The 27,469-nt window shown below is 46.9% G+C and overlaps 1 protein-coding gene across 1 annotated transcript; it reads left to right on the forward strand.

Annotated features, from left to right (window-relative positions):
* The first annotated feature begins 2,256 nt into the window (after positions 1–2,256).
* Positions 2,257–25,166, forward strand: CA6 (carbonic anhydrase 6). Its single transcript, XM_067566657.1, is given in 9 exon segments — positions 2,257–2,335; positions 4,537–4,719; positions 10,169–10,317; positions 12,286–12,381; positions 15,979–16,045; positions 17,712–17,869; positions 20,944–21,067; positions 22,698–22,767; positions 24,436–25,166. Coding segments are annotated over 9 exon segments (1,593 nt in total). The 3' UTR covers positions 25,103–25,166.
* Positions 25,167–27,469: the final 2,303 nt, after the last annotated feature.

The raw sequence follows: 27,469 nt of genomic DNA on the forward strand, positions 1-27,469 counted from the left end.
CACTTTTGTGTTTTATTTTAAGTGAGGTAAAACATGGGGTACGCAAGACAAATTGGACTCCTGAAAGGAGTACAGTCATCTGGAAAGATTGAGAGCCCCTGCCTTACAATATGGTTTCTAATGGTATGGGGAAGAGATGGGTGGTACGATTTCCTCTAAAAAGTGAATGGGGCTCACGCATAAAAGGGATGCTATGTTGTCCTAGAGGATTTTCCCCCTCCCCTTCGATACTAGAATTTGCACCTGGAATCAGGACAAACCCAAGATCCACATTTTCAAAAATAGCCACTAATTTTGGTTGCCCAGCCTGAGACATCTTGGGTCTGATTTCTAAAGTTACTGGAGCACCCACAGCACCTGCTGATTCAGCTAGTTTTAGGTGAAATTCGGATCTGAGATGTCCCAGTTGGGTTCCAAAAAATGGAAGTTCTCACAATTAGTGACCGCTTTTGAAAATTTTGGCTTAAACTGCTTGTTCCTCCTCCTGAGGACTCCAAGTAACTCCCGCAGCTTGGGCACCGAGCAAGAACAGATCCATGTAAAATGAATTTACCCCACCGCCTGCTCTCCTGGCACCAGCATGAGCTTGCAATGGGCTTCATTTCAAAACCTCTGTGCAGCCCCTACGGACCTGATCAATAAAGGACAGGCTAGGGAAACAGATTGTCACCAAATAACACCCATGTTCAATGCAAGTCAGGCAGGGTGACAGAAGAAATGCTTTGGTGCAGAAGTGACCTCCGGTCTTGTTTGCACTCAGATGTGGTCCTGTGTGGAATTCTGGAGCGCAAACAGGTACAAACCCCTAAAATTTCTCCCTCAGCTAATTTCAAGGACTATTTACGCAACTGGATACACAAGGATTATGAAATGCATTTCAGGGCATGTTTGATTAGTTCCCTTACACAGTTCGGTGCAGCTGTCAGAATGAATGACTTTTTTTGGGGTGGGGGAATACACATCTGATTATGTAACTCAACAGTACAGCAGTTCTCAAACTTTAAACATGCATTATGTGGGGTACAGAAATAGGAAGTCCTTTTCAAATTAACCATTCACGGACAAATGATAGGATTAAAAACAAAACAGCATTTCCCATTCTTCAGTTTGATGCCAGCCCCAGCAAGCCAAGTTGAAGTGGAATCTGCAATGTCCGTACTTGTTTTTGCTGTGGCTTTGGTAAGTCATCACTGTAAGGCAGCACAACATTATTGAACCTGGCAGAGACAGCGCTAGCAGAAGGACTGGAGATTTTATAGACCCGATCTATCTAAAGTTTTTATACCGCTGCCCATTACACAGTATCTGAGCACATTCCAAGTAAAATCCAGAGCAATGGAAAAGTACCTAGTGGATTTCATGGATTCTCTGCCATTTCTTCTTTTTTGGGGTTAAAACGCTGCTTGTAGGAAGCTTTTTGATTTTATGAATTCATTTTGGTTTTGGGGTTTTCTTTGGTAAGGGTTTATGAGGCAGGGAGGGGTGTAGGTTGCCAAGGTCATTCTGATGATGTTAGCGTAGTCTAATGAACAGGACTGCAGCATGGCAGACAGGAGAGCTGGGGTCTGTTCCCAGCTCTGCCACTAAGTTGCTGTGTGACCTTGGGGGCAAGTCACTTGAGGCCAGGATTTAAAGGTGTTTAGGCACCTAAAGATGGAGGTAGACACCTTTGGTGGGATTTTCAAAAGCAGCTTGGTGCCCAAGGTAGATTTTACTGGAAAAAATCTGGCCCCAGTGGTGCGGGGTGAGCACCCACAGGTCCCATTGATTTCAAATATAGCTGTGGCTACTCAGCACCTCTGAAAATGAGTCCCTTAACCTCTCTCTGCCTCAGACTCTTCCTCTGAGAAACGGAGCTGCTGTGAGCTCGGCGGCAGAAGAGTATTGGGCTTTAATATTTGCAAGGCACTGTTGTATGGAGGCTTACGTTTCTACTCAGTGGGAGCAACCCGACAGGAAAAGTGGCCAGAAAAGTATAAATCAAATGCATGTCAGATAGTGGCCTCAAGGACATTTGCAGAGTAACCTTCTCTTTCATTAGAACTGGCAGCTTCTCTTAGTGGATCAATAAAATGCTTTTAGCCCAAGTAAAATATCCCTAGTGATGGGGGCTGTTATTGTTTCCCCAAGGTGAGGAAACGGATAAGACAGGTAGTGGAAGGGTCGCACGTAGTGTAAATTGTTATTTACACTTTCTGGGATTGTCAAAGAAATTCATTCCCCAACTCGGTTCTGATTTCAGACATTGCAAGAGCCATGAGAACTCCAGCCACTTTGCTGCACCTGCTCCTTATGCATCTCAGCGCCTCTCATATAATACACTGGACATACAAAGGTAATGAATACAAAAAAGAAACAACTGCTTTTTAAATGCTGCTGGCTCCACCAGGCTGCTTAAGACAGTCACATAGCGCTGGCGCTAAAGCTTAGTTTTTCATCTTGTCTATTAAAAAAAAAAACATGGCAGCTAATTTATTTCCCTTTATTGATGATTGTGGATCTTAAACCTGGTTCTTTTCAATGTCAGCCTTCTCGATTCCTTTGTATGGCTGGAACACATTGTAAGGCAGAACAAAGGGTTGCAAACAACGAGAAAAATCTTTACAGTGCTTTAGAATAAAAGCTGACCTTTTGCTGATACTGGAAAGAAAAGGAGAATTTTCCCTTTAGATACCGCTTGCTCACTATTTTCCTTTCACATCCTGTGGAACATGGATACAGAGGCAGCGGCTGCTTGTTTGCATATTTGCCCTCATATGAAATTTTGCTTAATTCTTAGTTCTTTCAGAAGCCTGATTCAGAGTCTGTTGAAGTCAGTGGATAGAGAGACTGGACAGCAAGTGTGAAAAAATTGGGACAGAGGGTGGGGGTAATAGGCACCCATCTATAAAAAAGCCCTGATTATCGGAACTGTCCCTATAAAATCAGGACATCTGGTCACCCTATCTGTGGGAGCCTTTCCATGATTTCAATGGGCTTCGAAGCAGGCTGCCACAATGGGGGAACTAAAGTTCTTGATTTAAAAAAAAAAATTGTTGCAATTAGCATAGTTGGCTGCTTTCAACAATTATCTTGGGAATCTTTTCACCACCATCTCCTGAACTTCTGTGCAATAACCTTACTGGTGCATATCTGGAAATAAAAAAAAAAAAAACTACCTGCAAAAACTGACTTTCCAGAAGCAAAATGAAAAGAAAAGCAAATGTGTCAGCTATTAAAATAGGTTTATAATGATGTTGTGATAATAATAAATAAATGGGCAAACCCTGGGCAGATGCTGAAATAGCTTTGAACAATTAAAACATTTTTTTTAAATGGTTAAAAAGACAGACCATCATTCTGCACTGTTGCCACAAGAATTCTCAGTGGAAGATTACAGCAACAACTTAAGGCTTTACCTTGACTCTGGTATTCTGAAATTTTGACTCTGAAATAGATCAATGCGTTGTAAATGGCAAAGGGAACTGCTGGAAACGGAAGAATGGATTTCCATATTGATTCTAAGCCAGAGCAGTGATAGAGGACATCAAGATCTCTACTTAGCTATAAAGTCCTGAATACATCAGTACAGAGAGAGCAAATAGCCTTAAAAGGTTAAAGCAGTCCTTAATTATTTGGATGGCAGAGGGGTTAGGGAGGGTGGGGAGATATTAAATACTTAGAGTGAACTGAAGCTGAAATTTTACTGGTTTATATATTAAGTGTTTAAAGGGAGGAATGTCAGCTAGTGATTTAGAATAGATAGAATAGTGAACCAGGACTCCTGGATTCTATTTCTACATCTGCAACTGACTCAGATGTGCAACAAGTCACTTAAACTGCCCCCCTGCCTCAGTTTACCCACGTGTAAAGAGGAATTAGCACTATTTACCTACCCTAAAGAGGCAGGATATGCTTTAATTAATGAGCATAAATAGGTTTGTGATCCTCAAATGAAAGGGGGGATAGAAAGTGCCAATTCCTATTAGTAAGCATTGACCAGCCAGTTTCTTAACAGAGACTATTCAAGGGACCAAAGAAGCACCAAACAGCAATTACGAGGAGAGTTAGGAAAACACAAGAGGGTTAAACCATTTTCCCTTTTCCATTCCTTGATAGCACCTATGTAGTAACAAAAGGTAAAGAATTTGCTGATCATCTTCCCTGGGCCCCAGCCCCCAGCCATTTGTCCCAGGGCTATTCACAGCAAAAGAACCCAGGCTTCATGCCTCTGGAATAGATCTAAACACCTCTGTCTGTATAAACCCCACTTCTATTTCACTACATGTCCAGCCTCCAGCTCTGAGTGGAGATGGGCTATTACAGGCAGGCAGCTGTCTTGCAGGGTGGTGCAATGGTCATGCAGCCTGAATGGTGTGTATTTTTACTCTAGGGAAGGCAGATCAGCCTTTCAGCCATGCAGTGCCTGGCATTATAATAATCGGAGGGGGATGCTTTGCTGCCCTGCTGCTGAGTGAGGAACAACTCATCCCCACTGAGCCAGCAGCACTCGTTCTGCTTTGTAAGAGCCTGCTCTTCTCCTCCTCCGCCTTGCAGCAGGAGAGCTGGATGAGGTGCACTGGGGAAAGCACTTTGCAGCCTGCGCTGGCAAGCACCAGTCTCCCATTGACATTCAGAAGAGGAAAGCGAGGTACAACCCGCAGCTGACACAGCTGGAGCTGAGTGGTTACAACGGACCCTTGCAGGGGAACTTCACAATGACCAACAATGGGCACTCAGGTAAGCAGCAGGGGCTTGTCCAACTACCTTCCCTGCCCCAAAGAGGAGGGCAGCAGGGCTGCGACATCATTGCTGATCTCAGGAGGGGTCAGGCCCCTGCCTTGACACAGAACAGGGCCTGCGACATCTCTTCTTCCATAGCCATGGACCGTCAACACTACACCTGATCTAACCCTAACCAGATTCTGAGGCATGGCCTGTAAATTGAGAACAGGCCTCGGGATTTTCACCTTTACTGCCCCATAGGATGGCCTAGCCCATCCTGCTGGCCCAGTCCTGCTCCCCATGGAGACAACAGCAAAACTTCTAGACCTCTTGGCTTGAGCCCAGGAGGTGCCGAACCTCCCTGAGACTCACTAGGAATTACGAGGGTCTGGCCATTAATTCCTGAGAGGTAGGAAACAGTCAGCTCTATGCTACAAGATGCCAAGTAGTTGCTGGATGAAATTCATCCCTGGCAGAGGGCTGCGTGCCACTGGAAACCAGCTGTTATAGGCTCCAGAAGGACTCAGGTGGGACCGAAGCCCTTGCAAAAGGGTGAATTTCACCTTCTGCGTGCTGACTACCTGCATCACACCCTCTCTGTTTCAATAGCAATAAGCAATGCAGCAGGCAGGCAGAGCTATAGGGAAGTCGTCTTTACTGAGTGCCAGCGTTAGCACAGAGAGGGCTGTTTGCACCCCATAGCAGTCTGGGTACGTTCCTGAGATCCAGGTGTCACACCTACTTAAGTCCCTCCTGAACACTGAGTTCTTTCTCCAGTCCCACTCACATCAGTGTGAGATAATGGCAGCCAAAGGCACTCAGGACCTTTCAGGACTGGGCCGACTGTTTGTGATGGCTTCATGGGAAGGGATAGAACCTCCCGCCACCCCCACAGGGTAGATTAATTAGTAGGGATGACCCTAATCAGACCCTGTTCCACCTTACTGGCGCAGAAGAATTTTATGAATGCTGTTATCACATATTCCCTGGCATATGTATTGAGAAACACAAGCCTAGGATTAGCCTAGACATCTTGCTCTGGCTAGGCATCCCATTATTTGCCTATCACATCCTGCATCCCTTTTCTGGTAGGCTGCGTCGCAGGCATGTTCCATGCATGAAGTGACTGGCGGCATTATTGACTCTTACCAGTGAGGTGAGGTATTCTCTCTTTTTCCTTTCTGAGCAGCTACTTTCAGAGAGTTATTCACTGCACAGGGGTGCAGGAAATTTTTTTTTTTTTTTTTTAAGCTGGCTGAAATCCTACTCGCAGACCAGGCTGGTTTTTATGGAGCACCCCTTATTTCAGTTTCCCGCTTTGTCATCTCATTTCATTCTATTCTCCACATTGTGCTGATCTCCAAACTGCTGGAAAAGCCTGTCAGCAACACACGTATAATCAAGAGAAAGAGGAGTGTTTGCAATTTTCTAGGAGAGTGGGGGGGAAGGAGGAGAGGGGAGATGAAGGGCAGATTCAGCATTATACATGGGCATTTTCTTCCTGTTTACAAGTACACCCTCAGGCTGTCAGTGGCGCTATAATACCTTGCACTTTGGGCCTGATTCTCCCTTGCTTTGCATAGTCTCCTCTTTTACTCCTGTGCCACATAAGTGTAAAATAACCTTCCACCAATATGAGGGCAGAATTCTAAGTGGGGGAGATGATTTGCACCTTCTGTGCACAGACATAAATGATGACACCAGGTACAAGGCCGCAGGGTTGGGGGCGAAAAACACAAAAAACAATGTTTTGTTTTCAAAACTCTTAATAAAAACCCTTAACAAAATTAATCCACGCAACCCCTGTGTGAAGTAGGCAAGCATTATCATCCCCCGTCATAGGATAGAAACAGAAGCGGTTGATTTCCAAGGAGAGTTAAGTGCCTGCATACCTTAGAGGCTCTGGGGCTATGTGAGTTGCTTGAGGCCACATGGCGAGTTAGGGCTGCTTTAGAATTTAGGAGTTCCTGGCTCCTAGCCCTCTGCTCAGTCCACTGTAACATTCTGCCTAAATGATGCATCCCTCCCTCTAAAGAACTTCCTGGCATTGAGCGAGGGAAACATATTTCAGTCTTCCACCAAAGGCGGTTAGAACATGAGACTCCCAGCATCTTGGGAAGGTCTTATTTCAAATGAATATTCCTTCATTCCTCCCTATGCACGGGGAGGAGGGACATAAATGATGAGACACAGTCTCTCTCAGGAGACCATTCTAAATGTATCTCGAAGAATCGGAATGGCTAAGAACGTCAGTTTATCACACTATGCCCACCCGTTCATGTAGAGATTTCTGCTGTCAGCGTAATCAGCTCCCCTACCTGCAAATTAATCCTTGCAGCTTTATCTTTCAGGCTTCTCACCATGCATTTGTATTTTCCTACACTCTTAACATAAAAATACTGACTTCCCAGCCAAGGGCATTTTAATAAGGAAAGTGAGCTAAATCCTGGAGTCCTTATGCACAGCTGTATTATAGTCAAGCAGAGTTTTGCTGCAGACTCCAGGGGGAATGGGAAAAGACGCCTCAGATTGCTGTCAAGCAAGAACCTCAAGCCAGGCACAGCTCTACATTCAAAAGTTAAATCTCCCTAGCTATGTTGCTCAGAGGTGTGAAAAACCCTTGTGCCTGAGCCATGTTGTTAACCCAACCTAACCCTGCGTGCAGACAGCGCTAAGTAAAGGGAAGAATTCTTCACTCGACCTACCTTCTACCTCCAAGGGCTTGTCTACACTTGAAACAATGCAGCAGTTGCACTGTTGTAGCATTTCAAGTGTAGACAAGCCCTCACTGGGCCACAGCAGGAGCTGATGGGGGAGTGGAGATGCTTAGCAGGTACTGTGCAGTACAGCAGGGTGAAATTTCAGCTAAGCAGTTTAGTCACCAAAAAAAGGTTTGGGTTGACAAAGAATGTGTGAGCTTGGGTTAAATTCAGGGACTTGTTTGGGCCACCAAGAAGAAAATTGGAAAAAGTTGAAACAGTTTGGATTTCTCTAGAGAACCCTCACAAAGCATTTCAGCATTTAGCTCTTCGGTTTTTAGAGGACTGATTCTCCACGAGATTAAAAACGGGAGTTAAAGATGCCCAGAATGCAAAGGGTTGGAGCTTACATTGGGGAAATTCCAAGCATCTCTGCACTTCCTCTCTGAGCACATTTCAGTTTACACACAATTCAAAGTGTACAGTACTTGTCCTAACTCCTATTAACTTATTCCTTTGAGGTTTAGCCTACATTAAATAAATTGCTCTTTAAAAAAGGCGAATCTCCATTAGCTAGGGATAGATATTCATCCTCAGTGGAGACCCCTCCCTAACACATAACACTGTCATACTCATATGCTGCTCTGACCATCTCACCAGTAGAAGGTAGTGGTACCAGTTATGTAGTGCATGCCCTCACTCAGCTTTCATAGGTGTGTGGCAGTATAAAACAAGGTGTAAAGCAGAAGAAAGAATCAGGCCTTCTGCAATGCATTCTCAGAAGCACCCTGAACAGGAATGATCTTTGGCACATGGCTCCCAGACAGTGCTTTGAAGAGTGTACACACTGTGGTGAGTTGCTTGGTGATGTAAACAATCCTAATTATGCAACAGTCCGGTATCTACACAGGAAGCAATGTAGATGGTTATGGTACACTGTAGACTTTCTGGCATGTTGTAAAGAAACGGTGTTTTCAGCTAGTCTGCCTGCGAATTGCTCCTGAAAAAAAGAAGCCTCTTCCTCATGCATTTAGAACATGGCCTTAGAGATCACATCTCAAGTTAGTTTTTAAGGAGTACATTATTTTTTGTAACTTATGATTTATGGTTAGGGAGGAGGAGACAGTTCTCTCTCTATGGGTTCAATCAAGGGATGGTAAGACATGGACATTTTCTGAATATCATGTCGGATGCCATCAGCAGGAAGGCAAATATCCTGGGATTAGCATCTCAGCAAATACTGCATTTGAAAAAATAATGTTTGCTGTAATAGCCACCTGCAGGGGTCATGTGCATTTGACTAAGTGGTCTTTTAAGGGTCTAATCATTTTTGCAAACTTCCTCACCTGTATGATCCAAACCAGAATAATTACCTCATTCCTGCTAGTTCTGCATGTCCCAATGTTCCCTGAGCCTGGAGATTGTTGTAATAGGCTGGACAAGGCCTTTTGTTTGTGACCTTGGGTGAGTCAGTGCATCTCTGCGCCTCAGTTTCTGCATCTGTAAATGGAGATAATCATGTTAACCCGCAGAGCATGGAGAGATGAAAAGCACTGTGTAAGTGCCAGGTAAAGAACCTGCCCAAGGGGATTTCTAGATGCAGCAATCCTCCCACTGAGAAATTGGTGGGGTAGAAGGATTCATCAAGGGGATATATTTTCTTCTAATCCAAGGAGTCACCCTAGTTACGATAAGACCTCCCTAAGAAACCAAACATACATAAGGCATACCTCAAATAGCCACGCAGCCCTGAATGGGCTGGCACTGATCAGCTACAGAGAGCCCCAGGTGTCAGGCAGGTACCACTTGCTTCTCCATACTCTCAAATTCTCTCTCCCTCCCAAGTTCTAGTTGCGGTAATAGGTTTCCAGAAGATCAAGTGCTCTCTACTAATTAGGCTTGTCAGTGTTGCTTCTGCTGCTCCACCAGCCTTCAGTAGCCACGGGCAGAGTCATTTCCCTGTTTAGGATGCATCACTCCCTTTCCTTCCTGTTCACCTCATTGCGCTTCATCTGCTCTAAACCCTTAGAGAGGTCTTAGCCTCTAATAAAGTGATTAGAATGATCTACTACAGTACTTTCTGCACTCATTACATCCAACGTAACACATTGAAGTCTATTGTGGTTTTCATTCACTTAACATTCCTTAGCTGGAACTGAAGATGCTCATTCAATCACCCTTTGAAAATTGCACTTGGGTGATGTGTGCATGTTTACTTCACTCTCCTCCCATTCTGGAATGTTGCAGAAGAGGTCAGACACATGTATACATTTGTCAGGAATGTCCAACTCCATGGGCTGTAGTTTGCAGATACACCAGTGCATGCAGATCCCATCTCTCTCACACTCCTCTAATGAGCAATACTGATTATCTGACCTGAGTTTTTTTGCTTTAGTTTGCTAGAGTTCAGGCACCAACATCCCACCCACAAGATCCATTTGTTAGATCAGATAAACCCATCTACAGAGATCATACAAACCAGCATCCCCAAAGTCACGCTTTCTCCAGAGCAACCTTCGTATCAGGACATGGCAGCATTCAGCGTGTCTGATCTTGCAGACCCCCACTGTGGAGCACAGGCCCCAAGTCAGAAAAGATGCTTAAGTCCTTTCCTAAATGGAGGCCAGGAAGCTTTCCATACCCACTGACTTCGGTGAGCTGCTCTCCACACTAAGTTCTATACACTGTATTAAGTATTTGCAGCATCAGGACCAGCTGCATCCATTTCTGTTAATTTTGTGTCATCTTCTTATCCTGTCCTGCAGTCCAGATTGATTTGCCACCCACCATGCGCATCACCAAAGGGCTCCCAAGCCTCTTCACGGCTGTCCAGATGCACCTGCACTGGGGCGGGCTGGACCTGGAGGCCAGCGGCTCGGAACACACCGTGGATGGAATGAGATACTTTGCAGAGGTAGCCGTTTAAATGGAGACCTGCTTCCTTCTCAGAAATGGGCCACATGGAGGGGTTGCCTTCTTCCCCTGCACCCCTCATGGAAAAAAAAAAATCCAGGAAAATCCCATGTTAAAAGAATGCTCCCTGGGAGCAGTGTTTGCCAACAGAAGTTGTTTTAAGTATAAAGGGCAGTCTGGGTTACATCGCTATAAATCTGAAGCAACTCCACTGAAGTCAACGGGCCTAATTTGCCACCACCTTCTACCTTGGATGGTCATTTATCCTTGTTAGAGGAGAGTGCAGGGTGGATGGAGAATGCTACCACTGGTGAGAGTGAGAGAAGTGTATTTTACACCCATCCGCTCCAGATGGCTACAAAAGGTCCAAGGAAGTAGAAAATAAGGTCCCACATTGCACAACGTAACCAGGAGCAGAATTTGGATCAAGCCTTTCTTTCTGGCCAGGTTCCATCCTTGAACGCTATGGGCAATAGGAAGATGGAGGCAGAAGCCCCTGCAGTTTGCAGGGAAAAGCTTTGAGTCTGGTCAGACTGTTAGGTTGCAGCCATTGTCAAAGAATGAGACTAGCTGTCAGAAGAGGGGGTTATTAGAAGAGGATACTAGCAAGAAGGAAGAGAAATGAAGTGCTCTGGTATTCCATTAGCCCAGGCTCTTTCATGTTGTTTAGAAAGAAGACTCCAGCCCTTGGATATCCTTTGATTTGTCAAAGGTTCCCTGCCTGCTTTATCCCCCATATTCCACATGGCTGATCTTTGCTTACAGTGGCAGGCCAAAGTTCACCCCATGCATTGTGATGTGTGGGGGGGGAATACGGAGCTAGAATTAATCTCCATTTTAGCTGTTTGCCCCAGGACCCATTCTGTTACAGCTCAGTTCACAGAGAGAGCTGCCAAACCTTGGCAGATGTGTGCAGCAAAGGGCTGGCCCATAGGAAGCAACGAGGATGGTAAATGCTTTCTCCAGCCTGATGTTTGCAGCTGCAGAGTTGGTAAAGGCTGTTTAATAGGTGCTCAGGGATATTTAAGATTATTTTTTCCTTATATTGGGCCTAATCTAGAACGCAATTAAATTAAAAGGGAAAAAACCTCTCATGGCAGCCCTTGGGGTTTGGATCAGGCTCATAACATGTGTTTTCTTCTGCTTTCTAATTGCAATCATTGCAAAAAAGGGCCATCAGATATTTTTCCTTCCTTTTTTTAAAAACTAAGCGGGAATCATAATTACTAGTAATATATCCCTGGAGTTATTGGGGTCATCCCTCAAGCCGACCCACCTTTGCAAAATGAAGGTTTGCTGTTGTACAAGGACGCTCTCTTTAGCATCCGTTCACAAGCATCAGCTCTACAGGCAGCAAGGTCTTCTTGCATTAAAAGTCAGTGGCAGGACCCTAACCGCAGATAGTAACTTTAAGAGGAGGAACGTGGGCCAAGTTGCTATTTGCATTGCAGTGGCACCTAAAGGCCCCAAATGAGCTCAGGAATCTACTGTGCTAGGTGCTGTACAAACACAGCAAGAGTCAGTCCCTGCCCTGAAGGGTTTGCATTCTAACTAGACAGGAAACAGAAATGAAGCGACTTGGTCAAGGTCACACAACAAGTCAGAGGTCGACCCAGGACTAGAACCCAAGTACCTAATTCCAACACGCTAGCCACAGTGAGCCATGCTACTGCTCTAATCGCACCTGCCAATTCCCCAGTCAAAGAGACCTTCAGCCACACAGGTTTGCGATAAACGTTTAGAACCAAGTTCTGCCAACACTGGGCACTGACGTCAGCACAGCTACACCAGTGATACTGAGGACAGAATTTGGTCAAAACATTTATTTAAAAAAAAAACCCATGTTGCTGACAGCCTGTTTTACTGCACTCGGGTCAGCAGTCCTAGGCACTGGCTAATCCTTCAGAGACTATTCTTTCAAAGCCACCAGTCCCCAGCCTTGGACTGACCTCATCTTGTTTCCCCACAGCTGCACATCGTCCATTACAACTCCGGCAACTACTCGAGTTTTGAAGACGCAAAAGACAAGCAGAACGGGCTGGCTGTGCTTGCTTTCGTCTACGTGGTAAGCTGTAGCTCTGCAGAGAGAGGCACGAGGTTGGTGAGTGGGTATGGACAGACCCATTTCAAATGAGAGAATTCGTTCCCCAGGGCCTACTTAGTCACTCGCCTCTCTGCTAAGACTGCCTGTGGCCAGAACACCCTCGCCAAGCTCCCCATCATAACATGGTCTCCCAGGAACTTTTAACAGTCCCACCTATCTGGCTCTAATTTATTAAGACTTTTCACACACTTTCTGGTAGCCTTCCAGGCCCAAACCCTTCCCTCTTGGCTAGGGCATTATAAAGCCTTCCTTCTAGCGCTCTTGCTGTGCTTTCCCCCAGCCCTTTTACATTTTCTTCCATCACTTTCACCCAGGCTGGTAACAAAGCCTTTCAAGAAAGAAAGCTCAAAACAAAGCCATCCTAATACCAGCCCTTTTCCCAAGGCATCTCTACCATCCACCACAACTTGGAGACCAGCTTACATGAGCAAGTAAAAACTCATCCCCTGCTCCTTCAGGCACTTTTGCAACTACATTCATGTTCCTCTCATTCAGCACTTGCCTTCACCCAAAAGCCTCTCTGCCTTATTTACCCCTTTACCTGATTGGTGGGTCATGTGGCCCAATCATCACATGACCTTCATTTTCCCCACCTGGGGAGGAGAATGGGCTGTGTCACAGGTGGGGCTGATATCCAGCTCTTCTTAGCAGGTTAGCCAGCCTGTGATGCTGCCAGTCATTGGGCAGTGGTTTTTGTGATGTGGACTCCTGCCCACGGGAACTGGGCAGAGACCCACTAAATTCATGTCACGCAGGCTACCAAACAACCACTAAATGGCCACTGTGGATGAATCTGAACCAGCCATCTAGAGGTGAAGTCTCCATAGGCTATCACCAATCCCTAAGCCATCCAGCCCCCTTTTAATTTAAATTGGCTTTTTCCCCCATTGTAAAAAAATCTCAGCTCCATTTTTTCCCCACTGAGACCTCAAGCCCACAATGCCCTCAGTTAGAAAGCGACACCCGGACTCTCGTGAACCAACACCAGTCACTCACTCCCTGGTGACACCGGCAGTTCTATACAGAAAAGGCGTATGCCTCTCTTTGCTTTGTTCAGCGTCTTTACATTGCACGGGGATAGCATTAGTGCATCAAATCCTCTCCCCAACACACTGCCGGAACAGTCAGGGGCTGATCTTTCCCTGCTCAGGGTCTAGCAAATCCTCCATGGCTCAGGCTTTTAGTCTGGAGTAACCTCTGCCCCCTGCATAGAGAACATGGCTGGTGGATGTGCCTAATGGGGTGAACCATCAGCCTTTGGCTCACTGCATGCAATACCCTTGGAAGCTGGCTCCAGGGAATGCATGGGATTAGCGCTCCCCGTGCTGCCCTCCCATGCCCTGCCCTCCCCCTATGTGGCAGAACCAGACTGGTTCCATTGCAGACAGGATCCTTTGCCTGTCCTGGTGACTGGGTGATGGGTACATTTTTCCTCTTATTGCCTCTTTGCCGGGGGAAGGAGAGAGGTAAAATTTGCCTCTGGACAATGATGAGGCTCATCCTTTCATTTTCCTTGGAGTGGGCCTGCCCCAGCTGAGATTATGTTGAAGACCCAGGCTCCTGTGTCCAGAAGCTCCCTTCTGCCAAATGCCCGGGCTCTGTACCACAGGCAGCTACCACTGGTACATAGAGCAGGAGTCTGAGGTCAGCACTGTCTAAGGGAGCGTGTTCTAATGCAGGAGCTGGGGGAAGATGAGATGACACCCCTGCCACGCTACCCACACCCTCGCAGGCTGATCTGGCCAACCACATAGTATGAGCACTGGGGGAAAGCTACAAAAAGGCAGATGTTAGTAGCTAAAGCCAGGGCCCCATAGACACATGGCTGTGAGAGTGGGAGGAAGCGCAGCACCGAGACAAACAGAAATAGAAGAAGCAGAGGCAGATGAATGAGGGAAAAGAAACGCTACTGGTAAATAATAGGGAGGAAGGATGCTCAGTTAGGGTACAGGACTGGGATACAGGAGAGCTGGGCTCAACTCCCAGCTCTGCCACAAACTGCCTGTGTGACCCTGGGCAAGTCACTTCACCTCAGAGCCTCAACAGTGTTTAAGCTCCACTGAAATCAGCAGCCTGGGCCTCAGTTTGCTCAGTTCCCCATCCATCAGCTGGGATCAGTAACAACTCTTCCTTTCTTCCACCAGTTGTCTCTCTTGTCTGTTTAGATACAAGCTCTTTGTGGCAGGGAGAATCCCTGCTAGATGTATATACAGCACCTAGCACGTTGGGGACACCCTGCTGATTTGGGGCTTCTAGGCGTTATTGTAATAGGAAGAAATTATTATAGAATAACTAGTTCACGGGGAGCAGCGTAGCCCAAATTAGTGACCAATCTTCTGCTTCTGGAGCACTGTGGAGGGCTTCAGGCCACGCAAGTGGCTGAGTGTGTGTTCACTGATCTTAGTGACTAGACTCAGAGGTCTGGCCTGGAAAGGGTCACCCTCCCATCTCTTCTTTGGCTCTGGGAAGTATGACTCAGTTGCCCCATACCAGCACAAGAGCATTGTTGGTCTCCTCCAGGCTCCAGCTGCTTCAGAGAGCTTCATGCTAATTTCAAAGGCCTGAGTGCTGCTTCATGTTGACAAAAGCTGCAGACAGGGGTCTGCGCTTGTAGCCAGAGATGATTTGACATGGCAGTTGGGATCCCATTGTGCTGCGATAAAGAGAGTTGTAACCTTGCTCTGTTCCAGAGCTCCTGCTGACAAGAAGCTTCCAGGCACTGAAAAAGGGCATCTGCCTGTCTTCCTCATGCTTCACGGTTCCTGAGAGGCATTGGTCAGAGGCTGGGAGGGGGAATCAGGATTCATGGATCTTCTTCTGTGCTTTGGGAGGGGAGTGATGTCTAGTGGTTAGAGCAGCAGGGACTGAGTCTGTATTCCTGGGTTCTGTTTCTAGCTCAGGGAGGGGAGTGTGGTCTAGTGCTTAGAGCAGTGGATCTTGGGGGGAGGAATTGTGGGGTCTACTCCCATTTCAGCCCCTGACTTTAGGTGAGTCATTTAGGCCCAGAAAAGTAGAAGATCTTCGGCCCAAATTGTCAGGATGTGGTTGCTTAACATTGGGCATCTAAGCCTAACTGGCTTGATTTTCAGAGGTGCTGAGCACCCACAAATCTTAGGGAAGTTAGTGGGACCTGAAAAATCAAGCCAGTTATTAAGGTGCCTAAATACAGATTATAGGTGCCCAACTTTACGCTCCCAAAGTTTGAAAATGTCAGCCTTAGCAGCTCTGTGCCTCACTTTCCCCCACCGAACACACGAGCAAGTACTAGGATGCTTTAGTGTGTATGTAAGAGGAGGACATAGGGGAGGAGGCCTGCACCCTCTAATCCCTCCTCCCCCCAACGCTCTTGTGCAATTCAGTGCAGGATTCTACCTTTAGGATCCATAACTCCAAGTGTGGTTATTGCTCATGAAAGTCTCCAATCCCTTAAGAAATCCAGCTACAGTATTTGGCTGTGTGAACGCCTGCCTCAGTGAATCTCACAAGCTGCACTGAGCTGCAGCGGGTGCTGGGTTGGCTTTTACACATTCTAGTCACCCATCCCGATTCTCTTTCTAGGATGGGAATTTTGAGAACACCTACTACAGTGAATTCATTTCCAACCTAGCCAAAATCAGGTTTGCGGGTAAGTAACTTTTTTTGCTGGGACCTCCTTTGAAAATATTTCAGGCTCTGACAAACCCTCTCAAAAAGAAATGACCCCCCCCTCCCATACCATCACATCCTGCAGCAGTGGTGCCTTCAGAGCTGATTGCCCAGCCAGCAGCCTCTGCTCTCCTGACCCCCTACAATAGTCTTGCGACTCCCTTTTGGGTTGAGACCCCCAGTTTGAGAAATGCTGGCCTAGAGGGCAGCCTAAGGGGAGAGCAGGTAGGCTAAGGGAATGTGAAGATCTGTCTCATTCTCATGGATAAGGTCAGATAGATCTTGACCTGGTTGGTGAATGGGGTGGGCGACTGGGCTTATTTGCCTGGGTTTAGAGTGCGGTGACCATTTCAAGGTAAGCTGTCCCATGAACTAGAGGTCACATATAGCAGCTGGTTCTAGCTCTGATGGTTCCTGAAGTATCAGAACTTAACATGCTCTTCCTCGGCTTGCATGATGCTACCTAGGTCTGTGACCCAGCCAGAGGGCCCCAGCTGTTGGGGACGTTCCCTTTCAGTTGTAATTTACCAGCCTTGCAGGGATCCCCTTCGTTAGCTCATGGGGTTCCATGTGCTTTGCCGGACCCTGCAGTTGTTACTGGGATGGAAGGGGCAACTTGCTGGGTTTTTTTGGTTTTTTTTTGATAAGTTATATATCAAGTTACAGTTAAATAGCTAGGTATCCTCAGCCATGTCCTTGAGGCATACCTCTGCACCTTCTCTGCCCACACCAGAAACAATGGTGCTGATTGCTTGCAGAATCATTCTACTATTCTCCAGTGAGTCATGACATCCTGTTAAACAGAGAGACCTCTCCCTGAGTCCACCAGACTTGTTACGTCAGAGAAAATAAAGTGTCTCCAAAAAAAAAAAAAAAAGCTAGAACAGCCTCCTTGCACAACATGCTGGGCTGTTTTCCCTGGGATTTCCTGAGCTGATTCCTATGGGCAGGTGAACTCACCTGTGTAAACAGGTCTTTCTAGCAAACACCAAACTGGTTCTTAGTCCATAAAAACCATCACTGCATTATTTACAGGGCAAATTCCACTGGGAACTTGGCATCTCCAGAATCAGAAAATATTCTTCTTAATAATATCACACCCGTATATATAGTGCTTTTCATTTTCAAAGTGCCTAGAGCAGGAATAGATCTATTAAATCAGCTTGTCACATATGACCTGTTTTAAAAAGTAAAAATATCTCCTTTCAACATTTTCAGAACAAACCGTTTTGACTAGTTTTGTTTTGAAAGTTTATATAAAAAATTGAAAAAGGCTGAAAATCAAAACAAATTGTTTTGCATTTATTGAAATGAAATGTTTCAAATCGCCTGAAATTAAATTTTAGTTTTTTGGAATATCGTTTCATTAAAAATGTCTAAATTTTCATCCTGATTTGGGATTTTTTCAAAATCTCAAAATTTTTCTCAGGACAGAAAATTTGTTTTCCAATCAGCTCTCGTACAGATGTAACAAAAAGCAAGTCCCTGTCCATCTGCCTTTGCTTGGCTCTGTCACTAGCATAGCTCCTGGTGCATTTTGGGAAGTGATTTGTCAAGCTTCCGACCACAGTAGCCAGGACCTGGCCTCTGCTTTCCTCTCTTTAGTCATTACATATCTGCATTTTGCTTCTTTGTTGCCTTTTTAGGGCAATCGACCAAGCTCAGTTCCTTGGATGTTCAAGCCATGCTACCTGAAAACCTCTCCCGCTTCTACAGGTATCACGGCTCACTGACCACACCGCCTTGCTCCGAGAGCGTGATCTGGACGGTTTTTGACTCTCCCATCATGCTGTCACACACGCAGGTAAGGGCCGCTCTGCTGCCTGCCAGACGTGACAGCCACTCCTCCTTCCAAGCAGGCTTGCTTTCATTTTCTCCTCACCTCTGCTCTCCAGTGTCTGGTGTTTTCAAGGGGCTGGGGCAATTATTCACAGTGTTGCAGGGCCATGCAGAGGTGTGTGTCTGTGTGGCATTTTGTAAATGAATGAAGTCACAGAGAAGCACGAAGCTGTAGTGAGGTCTTGACATAACACTCAATCCGTCTCTAAGGTCTTCCATCCAAGAAAGTCACGGTGCTTTACAGAAAGGAATGAATGAAGCATCACAACCTCCCTTTATGCAAGGCGGTCAGTAACGTTATCCCATTTTACAGATGGGGAAATCGAGGCACAGAGGTTAAGTAACTTGGCCAAGGCCACACTGTTAATCTGCAGTACAGAACCCAGGCCTCCTGATTCCCAGCCCCCTGCTCTAGCCACTAGCTGTAACTCTTTCCCCATGTGGGGGGATAATTTTTCATTCTTTCCCACTCTCCTTCATACTTGGGAAGAGTAAAAGTGTTTGCCCCTGTCTGTCCCTTTCCTGGCTGCACAGGATGCTGGGGCTGGATCCAGGTACTGCTGGGCCATTCGCTTAGGCGTGTTCCCCATGCTGCAGGGCTAAGACCAATGTTCCAATTGCCGTGCTTGGCCCTAGACTCATACGTGACACTCTGTGAGATGCACAGAGCTGCTGATCATTGGCTTATAGATTTAGGGTTATGACTACTCAGCCAGTCACACTGCTTGACCGAGGCAGTGTGATCAAGTGGTCTGAGCACACTGCTGGGAGCCAGGAGCTCCCACATTCTAATTCTGGTTCTGACACTCAGCGTGTGATCTGCATGAGCCAGGGTGGGTAAGTCATGTATCCCCTTCCAGGCCAAATTCACCTGTCAGTGTCTTCACATGCCTGAAGTGTCTAGAGCACTGGCCTGGGACTCAGGGGACCTGAGTTCTATTTCCAGCTCTTCTGCTGCCCAGCTGGGTGACCTTAGGCAAGTCACTTACCTCCTTCTGCCTCAGTTTCCCTATCTGTAACATGGGGATAATAATACTGACCTCCCCAGTAAAGTGCTTTGAGACCTACTGATGAAAAGCACCCTGTAAGAGCTAGGCACTGAACCTGGCCCAACATGTCTAAACTGCCCCATCTATAAAATGCTGATAATACTTACCGGCCTCAGGGGGGTGTAGCGAAAATAATATTTGCCAGGCCTTTGAGGGTCCAGTCCAAGCTCTGCCGCTGACTCCCTGCATGGCCTTCACCTCTCTATGCCTCAGTTTCATAGTCCATCCATCACAGAAAACCATGACCATCTGAGAGAGCTTCTGCGAGGCTCCAGCTATTTGCAAAGCACGCTGGCAGATGTGATGCACTGTAGGGCATATTACTGGTGACCGGCTGGACACTCCTAGCTATCGGTGTGATCTCAGCTAGTGGAGAAGCTTCTGTGATTTATTATTTATAAATGGGAATGAAAAAAAACCCCAATATACAAGTGTCAATAATCATATGACCAGGACTGTCCCTATTGGAATCAGAGATCATATTCTCTCATCTGCTACTTAGACATCCACACTCAGCGCAAGCCAGACTGCTCATTCAAAGGGTTTATAGTCTGAGGTTATTGAATCTCTAAACTCTCTAGGCCAACTTCAGCCTTGGCATAAACAGCTGCATCTCCACTCAGGCCAGAGAGCCTCTCTGCCTTTCCACAAGCCAAACTAGTGATGCAAGAGTGGCAACTGCAGACGTATCCGGCAGACAGAGGCGTTTAGGCTAAGATCTCTGTTACAGCACAGCACAGATTAGTTGATGTCTGGTAAGTGGCAACAAAGCTCCCTGCTCAGTTAAATTCAACAGTGCAAGAGCCCAACAAAAATAAAAACAGCAAGGAAGAACAGCCAGCGTCAACCAGGCAAAACTGCTGAGGTTGAGTCTTGGCTGATTACAAAGACAGGAGCATAAGGAACCCGCTGCCCAGCAAACCCTTGGGACCAGATTAAAGATAATTACAGAATACTAATGGTTATTTTTAGAAAAGCAACTTTCTTTTGTTTATATTTGCATTGTGTAAATAGAGGAGTTATTTCAGCTAGGGGCCAGTGCAGGTTTTGTTTGCATGACAGAAGAACATTGGTCCAGACTCCAGCCTGGGCATTCGGCTGTGCTGATTACCCCATTCTGCACACAAAGGCGATATGTTGACGAGTGATTACAGGTGGCACCTGTACCCCTAACAGTGATCAAATCCATTTATGAAGGACAGGCCTCTGCCTCTTGTCTAGATCTGCCAGGGCATTTAGCATAGAGCAGAGACCCAGCCTACGGAACACCAATAAGATGAGAATAAGTTTAAAATGATGAATTATTTTCCTTAGGTAAATAAAGTTGTGTGTAACTTTCTCTTTGCCGCTGTAAGACACAACAGAGAGACAGGAAGGGGGTGTGTGTCTGTGTGAGTGAGGTGAATTTGCATCTCTATAAGGGGGACAGTCTAATGGGGGGACAATTCACAGGCAAGGATGATTGTGATTAAGCAGAATAATAGGACTAATTGCAACATCCCCATACATAGGCTGAGACGGACAGGTGCAGTTCTACTGCTGTACTCCTGTGTCCCTTCCCCTTCCCACTGCACCTCAGTTCTGACACTGCAGTGCCCGTCTTCTGAGTCTGGGCCTCTCCAAGGAGGTGGACAATGCTGCTGGGAGTGACTCGCCTCCCATCCCAGCTCACGGCCTCACGCTAGTGGGGCTTGAGGTAGAGTGCTAAAAACAGCCATGTGGCTGTCGCAGGCCTGTGCAGCAGATCAGGTTCTCAAGCCCACCTGACCCCTGGCGCCAGAGCTGCAGCATCCCCCTGCTAGCTCGAGCCAAGTTCACAGGAGTCTGCCTGCCAGGGTTCGGAGGCTCACATATTCCCAGCCATACCCTACCGTGCGCTGCTAGGCCTTCTTAGGCAGGAGCTGCAGTGACCGTGCTACTTGTCTGGAGGGGAGTATTTTTGCCTTTAAAGAGATAGCTACCCTCTGTCACAAGCGTGTGTCACTTAAAGATCAAGCTGCTGGAGAACACCTTGCTGGACTGGCAGAACAACACCCTGCGGAACGATTATCGTCACACTCAGCCTCTCAATGACAGACTGGTGGAATCATCTTTCAAAGCCAAAGTCACCCAAGGTAAGAGAGGGTTTGTGTCCGGGATGGAACACAGCATCACAGGGGTGTCTCCAGCTGGGGTTCTGGCCTGCAGGTGAGGAACAAGAAACCATTCGAAGTGAGTTTAGTTTGAAATCAGTTAAGCAGGGCAACCCAAGATCCACAAGTAGGAGTTAATGGTACCTTCAGACTATGGGTTAAAAAAAGGTGTAGGAAGCCTCCAATATCTAGCCTTTAACAGATTTATCCTCACAAGTGCGGTGTGAAGTAAAGAAATATTATTCCCATTTTATAGACAGGTAGCTGAAGCACACAAAGACAAAATGACTTGGTCACACAAGAAGTCTGTGGCAGAGCAGGAAATTGAGTCCCAGGCAAACATCCTAACTCCTAGACCATCCTTTCTCACCTTCCTCATTACAGGCATGGACAAACGTGGCCATTAGGACACCGCTGATTCAGTGCCCACAATCAAAGGATTTTTTTTTTTTAAAGAGAGACCTTTTTGCATACTGAGCCCCTTGCAGCATGAACTCTCTGCCAGCCCAACAGAAGTCAGTGCTAACCCTAGTCTCACAGAATGTGCTTGGAGGTGATACCTTACACAGCCCTGGGTTTGCAAGAATTTGGCAGTTGTATGACACACCACCATTTGTTATGCAAGAGCCAGTGTGTTTGCTGTAGCGTAGGTTTGGACTTTTCTCCCAACACCTTTGACCCCCCCCCCCCCCGCCCCATAAAAGCAAATCAGTGGGACTGTCTTGGCAATCCCACGAGCAACAAACTAACAGGGACACAATCTCGGACACAGGGGACCTAATGTTAAAAATATCTGGAACGTGGGCCCTCTCCAGGTTCATAGGCCAGCCGATAGATAACTTACCTTTGCTCAGTGTTGTTCATACAAACCATATTGTGAAATGCTTTGTGGCGTTTAACAGCAGGAAGGAGAGACGGGGAGAGACACACACACACCCAGGGAGAAATGATCACAAGCCAAACGCAGGTTGAGTGTAGACAAGAAGGGTCAGCTCATGGGCTTGGTCTACACTACAAAATTTTGCCGACATATCTATGTTAGCTAGGAAGGTGGGCAAAGAATTGCACCTCCTCGCCAAGATAGCTGTGCTGACGCAAACCCTAGTGTAGATGCAACTATGCCAACAGAAGAGTGCTTCTGGCAGCTTAGCTAATGTGATTCAGGGAGATGATTTGTCTATGCGGGCAGAACTCCCCTTTCTGTCACCTTACACTGCTTCTCCAGCAGGGGCTCTGCCAGCAGAGCTGTAGCAGTATAGTCATAATGGCAAAGCATTTGTTGTGTAGATAAGCCCCTGGTCCCCTGGCAGTCAGCTGTAAGTCTCTCACTGGTGTCAATAGGAGCAGAACTTGGCCTGTTGCTTCTCAACAAATGGTTGCAGTTTTTGCCTTTGTTCTCTTAACATGTGGCAAAGATGAGGCCATATAGCCAGCAACAACTGCCCAACGAAACAACTCCCCACCCTCCTATCCCAAGTGCTGGACATGGGAAAGAGCCCCCAATTGAAAAAGGAGGCAGTCCAAAAGCTCCCTGTCTTTGGAAAGTGGAGAAATATCCCAGCAGACCATGAATCGGTGTGTATGAGTGATTGCTGTTATCTCATTGATCTAGAACTCTGCCTCCCAGAAGAACTCAACTCAAAACTGGAGCAAATACAGACTCAGCTCCAGGAGATGAAGCAGCATCTGCTGGGTGAAGTGGGCCAGATGGGTAAGAAACTTCCAGTCATTTCTTTTATTTCCATGGGCTTCACCATTCATATCTCCCCTCCTTCCCCCACCCCACCCCCAGTGAGGAGCCCAGAACAGCTCTGCCCTTGGATACCTCAATGTCAGGTGCTGTGTGGACATATGAGGGTAGAATTTAGTCCTTTATATGGTCCTCCTGGGGAGTTTCCATCAGAGCAGCATAAGTAGGCTTAACTCAAGGCCAGCTATTAGCCACATAGTAACATCCCTTTGCCCTCCTCTAGTGTCTCCAGAGATCAGCACATTGAAGAATTAACACTCAGAGCACTGATGTGGCAGAATTGAATATTATCATCCCCATTTTACAGATGGGGGAAACTGAGGCATTGAGAATTAAGTGACTTGCTCAAAACAAGTCAGTGAGAGAGCCAAGAAATGAACCCAGCTCTCCTGACTCGCCGTCCTGTGCTGGGTGACAAGACCATCTTTCCTGACAAATTAGATCCATATTTTGTAAGATATTAATTTAATTTCCAGACTCATCTCCTCTTTCCCAGATACCCAAGTGTAGGAATTGGCACCTGTGCATATATAGCTAGCATCTGCTACATTCATAAAGTGATGGCTTCCAGGACGCATGTCCCCTTTAATCTTGAGCAGCTCATTTGTCAGGCATTTAGAACCAGCAAACTAGCCTCATATTAATGGGAAATATAGCAGGAAAGATGGGCCACAACTGAACTGAGCTGCCTGCCCCACACAACCATGAACTTTGGGAGTTCAGATTAACTGGGACCTGGAACCAAACCACTCCTGATTTTGATTTTACAGAACTACATATCAACAACCTCAGGTTATGCCCAGCTCTATCAAAAATGGTCATTATAGCTTGGGGAAACACGTGCATTGGACCTGAAACACAGCCCACTCCCCCAAATATCTGCCCGCACTCATAGAAGATTTCCCCCCACCCCACCTCATTTACTGGTATTTTTAGGCATGCTGACCTGTTGCAATGAAATGTTATTCAAAGATAAACCTCCTGAACCAACATTGAAGGGATAGGCTAATCACAGCAGCAGCATTTATGGAAAATATCACTCGTTATTGGGGTCAAGAGAAGGGAATAGTGTAAGGATTGAAGATACACAGTTGCAAAGTTCTCTGCCCCAAATGAAGGTCTTACACTTTCTCATCTCACCCTGTGCTCAGTTACATGATACCATCCAGAATCTAAGAAGTTAAGCTCCTCCTTTCTTCTGAGAAATACATGAAAGGGGTGAGGGAAAAGAAACCCCCCAAAACTGACATTTTTACACCCTCCCCCCCCCCAAAAAAAAAAAAACAAAAAAAACTTTTTGCACAAAATTTCAAGAAAAATGCTGAATGAATTAAAATTTTTTCACATTTTTCTGGCATTTTTTAATGAAAGATCTTTACCACTTTTTGCTCGGTTCTAATGATATCGGTCCACCTTTCTCAGCTCTTCAGGACAGGGCCTTTGTATTTTAAAACATTTGAGGTAAAATGCTGCATGCCCTTTCGAGGCAGTACAGATAATATGGAGTAGCACTGGCTGAAGCTGGCTAAGGGTCTGGCATGGCTCTGCCAATGCAGCTGTGTGCGATGTGCATACCTGCCCTGGCCCTCCGTAGACACAGGAGAGCATGTTTTTAATGGTACATAATGGCTGGTCAATGTTTGGTTATTTCAGGCCATAAATCTAGTGCTTTCCCAGCTTTCTACTTCCCCGCTGAAAACATCGCGAGCTACGTGGCCGTGCGGCCCCTCTGCGACATGAAACTCCAGGCCTTCACCCTGTGCTTTTGGATCCAAGCCCAGAACCGAGGCAGTCAGACCATTCTCTCCTATTCCACCCAGGAAAGAGACAACGAGCTGGTGGTGACTGTGGGCTCGGCCGTGGGGTTGTGGGTAGGCGGCCGCTTTGTAGAGTTTCCCCTGCACCACACGTCTGAGGAGTGGCTCCACTATTGCATGGCATGGGCTTCCCACTCCGGGGCAGCAAATTTGTGGCTCAACGGAGCGGTGGGAAGAGAGAAGAACCTCCAGAGAGGTTACGAGAGCCAGGCTGGCGGGACGCTCGTCCTGGGAAAGGACAGAGATGAGCTCCTCGGGCTTTTTTCCAACGGGTTCACGGGGCAGATGAGCCGCCTTGACCTGTGGAGTTGGGTGCTCAGTCACAGTGACATTCGAGCGCTCGCCTTGTGCAAGCGCAGCGAGCTGGAGGGGGATGTGATCAGCTGGGGGGAGACCCCCATGAGTCTCTCGGGGGGCGTGGTGCTGGAGTCAGACCACAGTTGCCGGTGACTCTCTCGCTAAACAGCAGGTTGAACGGGTACTGTCTTTCTGAGCAAATGGGGCAGCACATTGTATACAGTGTTATTTTTCTAAAGCACCTTGGATAGTTTGGCTGTTTCTCCTGCTGCTTTACAGTTAGATTCATTAAACCGTGTGACCCTTAGACATCCCAAGGGGAAGAACAGAAGGTTTAAACCCCACAAACGAGCAGTCGAAGCAACTGCCTGTGTACTTTATTAATGTGCTATAAAAGTATGTGTGTAATGTTCTAAACTTCCTGGTCATTGTGCACCCCGTATACAGATCCTGGGTATGCATTTCTGTATGCAGAAAACTGTGCTTGTAATCGGTAGTACAGCTTCATCACCCCCTCACACAGCCAGGCAGTAGGCAGGGAGGGGCTGCCCCCCCAACCAGATGAGACTAGCTCCAACCACCTAGCATTGTACAACCCAGGAAAAGACAAGTGATGGGCCATTAGGGGTAATAGGAAAACATGGAGACATCCCAGCTAGAATTTGACAAACAACTCCCCTCCCCACCCCCCAATGAGTCAGCATGGGGAGAAGGCGGGAGGAAAAATCCCTTTTCAAAGGAAGGCTTGGAAACTGAGGTGTTCATCCAGAAACTTGGGTCAGGACCACACAACAGACCTAGATCGGTATAATCAGAGCACTCAGGGGGTGTGAAAATTCCACACCCCCAAGTGATGTAGTTATATCAGCCTAAGCCGCCCGGTAGACAGCGCTATGCCAACAAGAGCTTCTCTTGTTAACATTGCTACCGCCTCTCAGGGCGATGGAGTGAGTACCCCGATGGGAGAAGCTCTCCTGTCAGCGAAGAAGCATCTTCACTGACGCGCTACAGTTGCACCGGAGCAGCTGTGCCACTGCCCATGAAGACAAGGGCCAGCGTCTAGTCAGTAGCCTATCTGCAAACATTGGATCCCCCCTAAAGGTCGGGGGTACCCTGGGCTACCATTCCAAGTGCCCAGCAATAGGTAACTTGTACTAGGAAAGGGATTTTATCCAAAATAGAAGCATAACACCTGACATCGCATCTTTATGTTGATCTACTGTGTGACTCGAATGTGTTTGCTCTCCCTTACTAGTTTATCTTTGAATCTTTGGTTCTTCTATTAAATAAACCTCTTGTTTATTCCCCTCCCTCCCCGTCCCAGCAGGTCTTTGGTGTGCAAACTGTGTGGAGTGTGTGTGTGTGCGCGCGCCACTAAACTTATAACCGCAGGGCTGGTTTCATCCCTTTGGAGGTGACGAACCAGAGGGGAAATGTCTGAGTCCCTGCTACTGAAGAACTCCGTAGGATGTATTTAGGGAGACTTGGGACCAGAAGGGCTGTTACTGTCATCTTCCTAGGAGTAACGAGGCTGGGGAGAGTCCTGGTGAAACCTTGTGCTTGTGGGCTACCTACTGGGCTCTGGGATTTGAATCAAAGCCCCAGAGTGAAGGTCCCCCCGTGGTTACAGGACTGGCAGTGACAGAACCTCTAACCAGTCTGAGTGATCCCCAGAACCCCACGCCCAGGGCTGTGCTTTGTTTGATGGGTACTGACAGGGGTTAAGCCCACACATGGGGATTGGTGAGAGGGTGAAAGGGGAAGATTACAGCACCACAACCACAATCCAACGACTCTCAGACTCAAGCATTTACCAGTAGTTTGACTTGATTGATGTAGCTCCAGCCCCTTAGACAAAAGAAAGTCATGCACAGATCTCCACCATCCACAGCAGCCTCATGCATAGCATTAGCTTTTCCCATTCATGCACAGCAACTACCTTCTCTCCATCCACCACTTACCTCCTCAGCTCTTCTCTGTAGTGGGTTCATCACCACCTTCTCTGTGCATGGGCTCCCCACTTCTCATGCATGGAACTGCATCCACTTGCCCATGTCTGGGTCCTCTATCACCACCTTAGGGATCATTCTGTCCCCACTTTCTCTCTTTACTGCCCCTGCACAATCATCTCTCCATCCCATACACAGGATCTTCTTTCCTGGACTTGAGTTGACCAATGGGCCAAGCTAGATTAAAGGCCGAGGCTGTTGCTTGCTATCAAATCTCTATTTGAAATGGTGTTGTAAGTCCTATTGGGACAGGGGGGGTGCACACTGGGCCTCTCCTTTCCTGGTTCAAAAGTGTTTTGTTTTTTTCCTCTAGAAGGAAATAATTGAAAAATTAAAAACTGAGCATGCAAACAGCCTTGCACCTTCCATTGATGCTCTCTGCATGACTGACTGCTCAACTGAACTATTGCAACAAGTCTCTTGCCTCCTACGAATTTCAGAGCTACACCACAGCCATTCTGAATGTCCACGGCAGGGATAAAACCCAGGAGTACTTGAGCAACACAGTCTC

The sequence above is a fragment of the Emydura macquarii genome, unplaced genomic scaffold (assembly GCF_026122565.2).
Source record: "Emydura macquarii macquarii isolate MOO-44397 ecotype Brisbane River unplaced genomic scaffold, CSIRO-AGI_Emac_v2 contig_2768, whole genome shotgun sequence".
NCBI classification, from domain to species: Eukaryota; Metazoa; Chordata; order Testudines; family Chelidae; genus Emydura; species Emydura macquarii.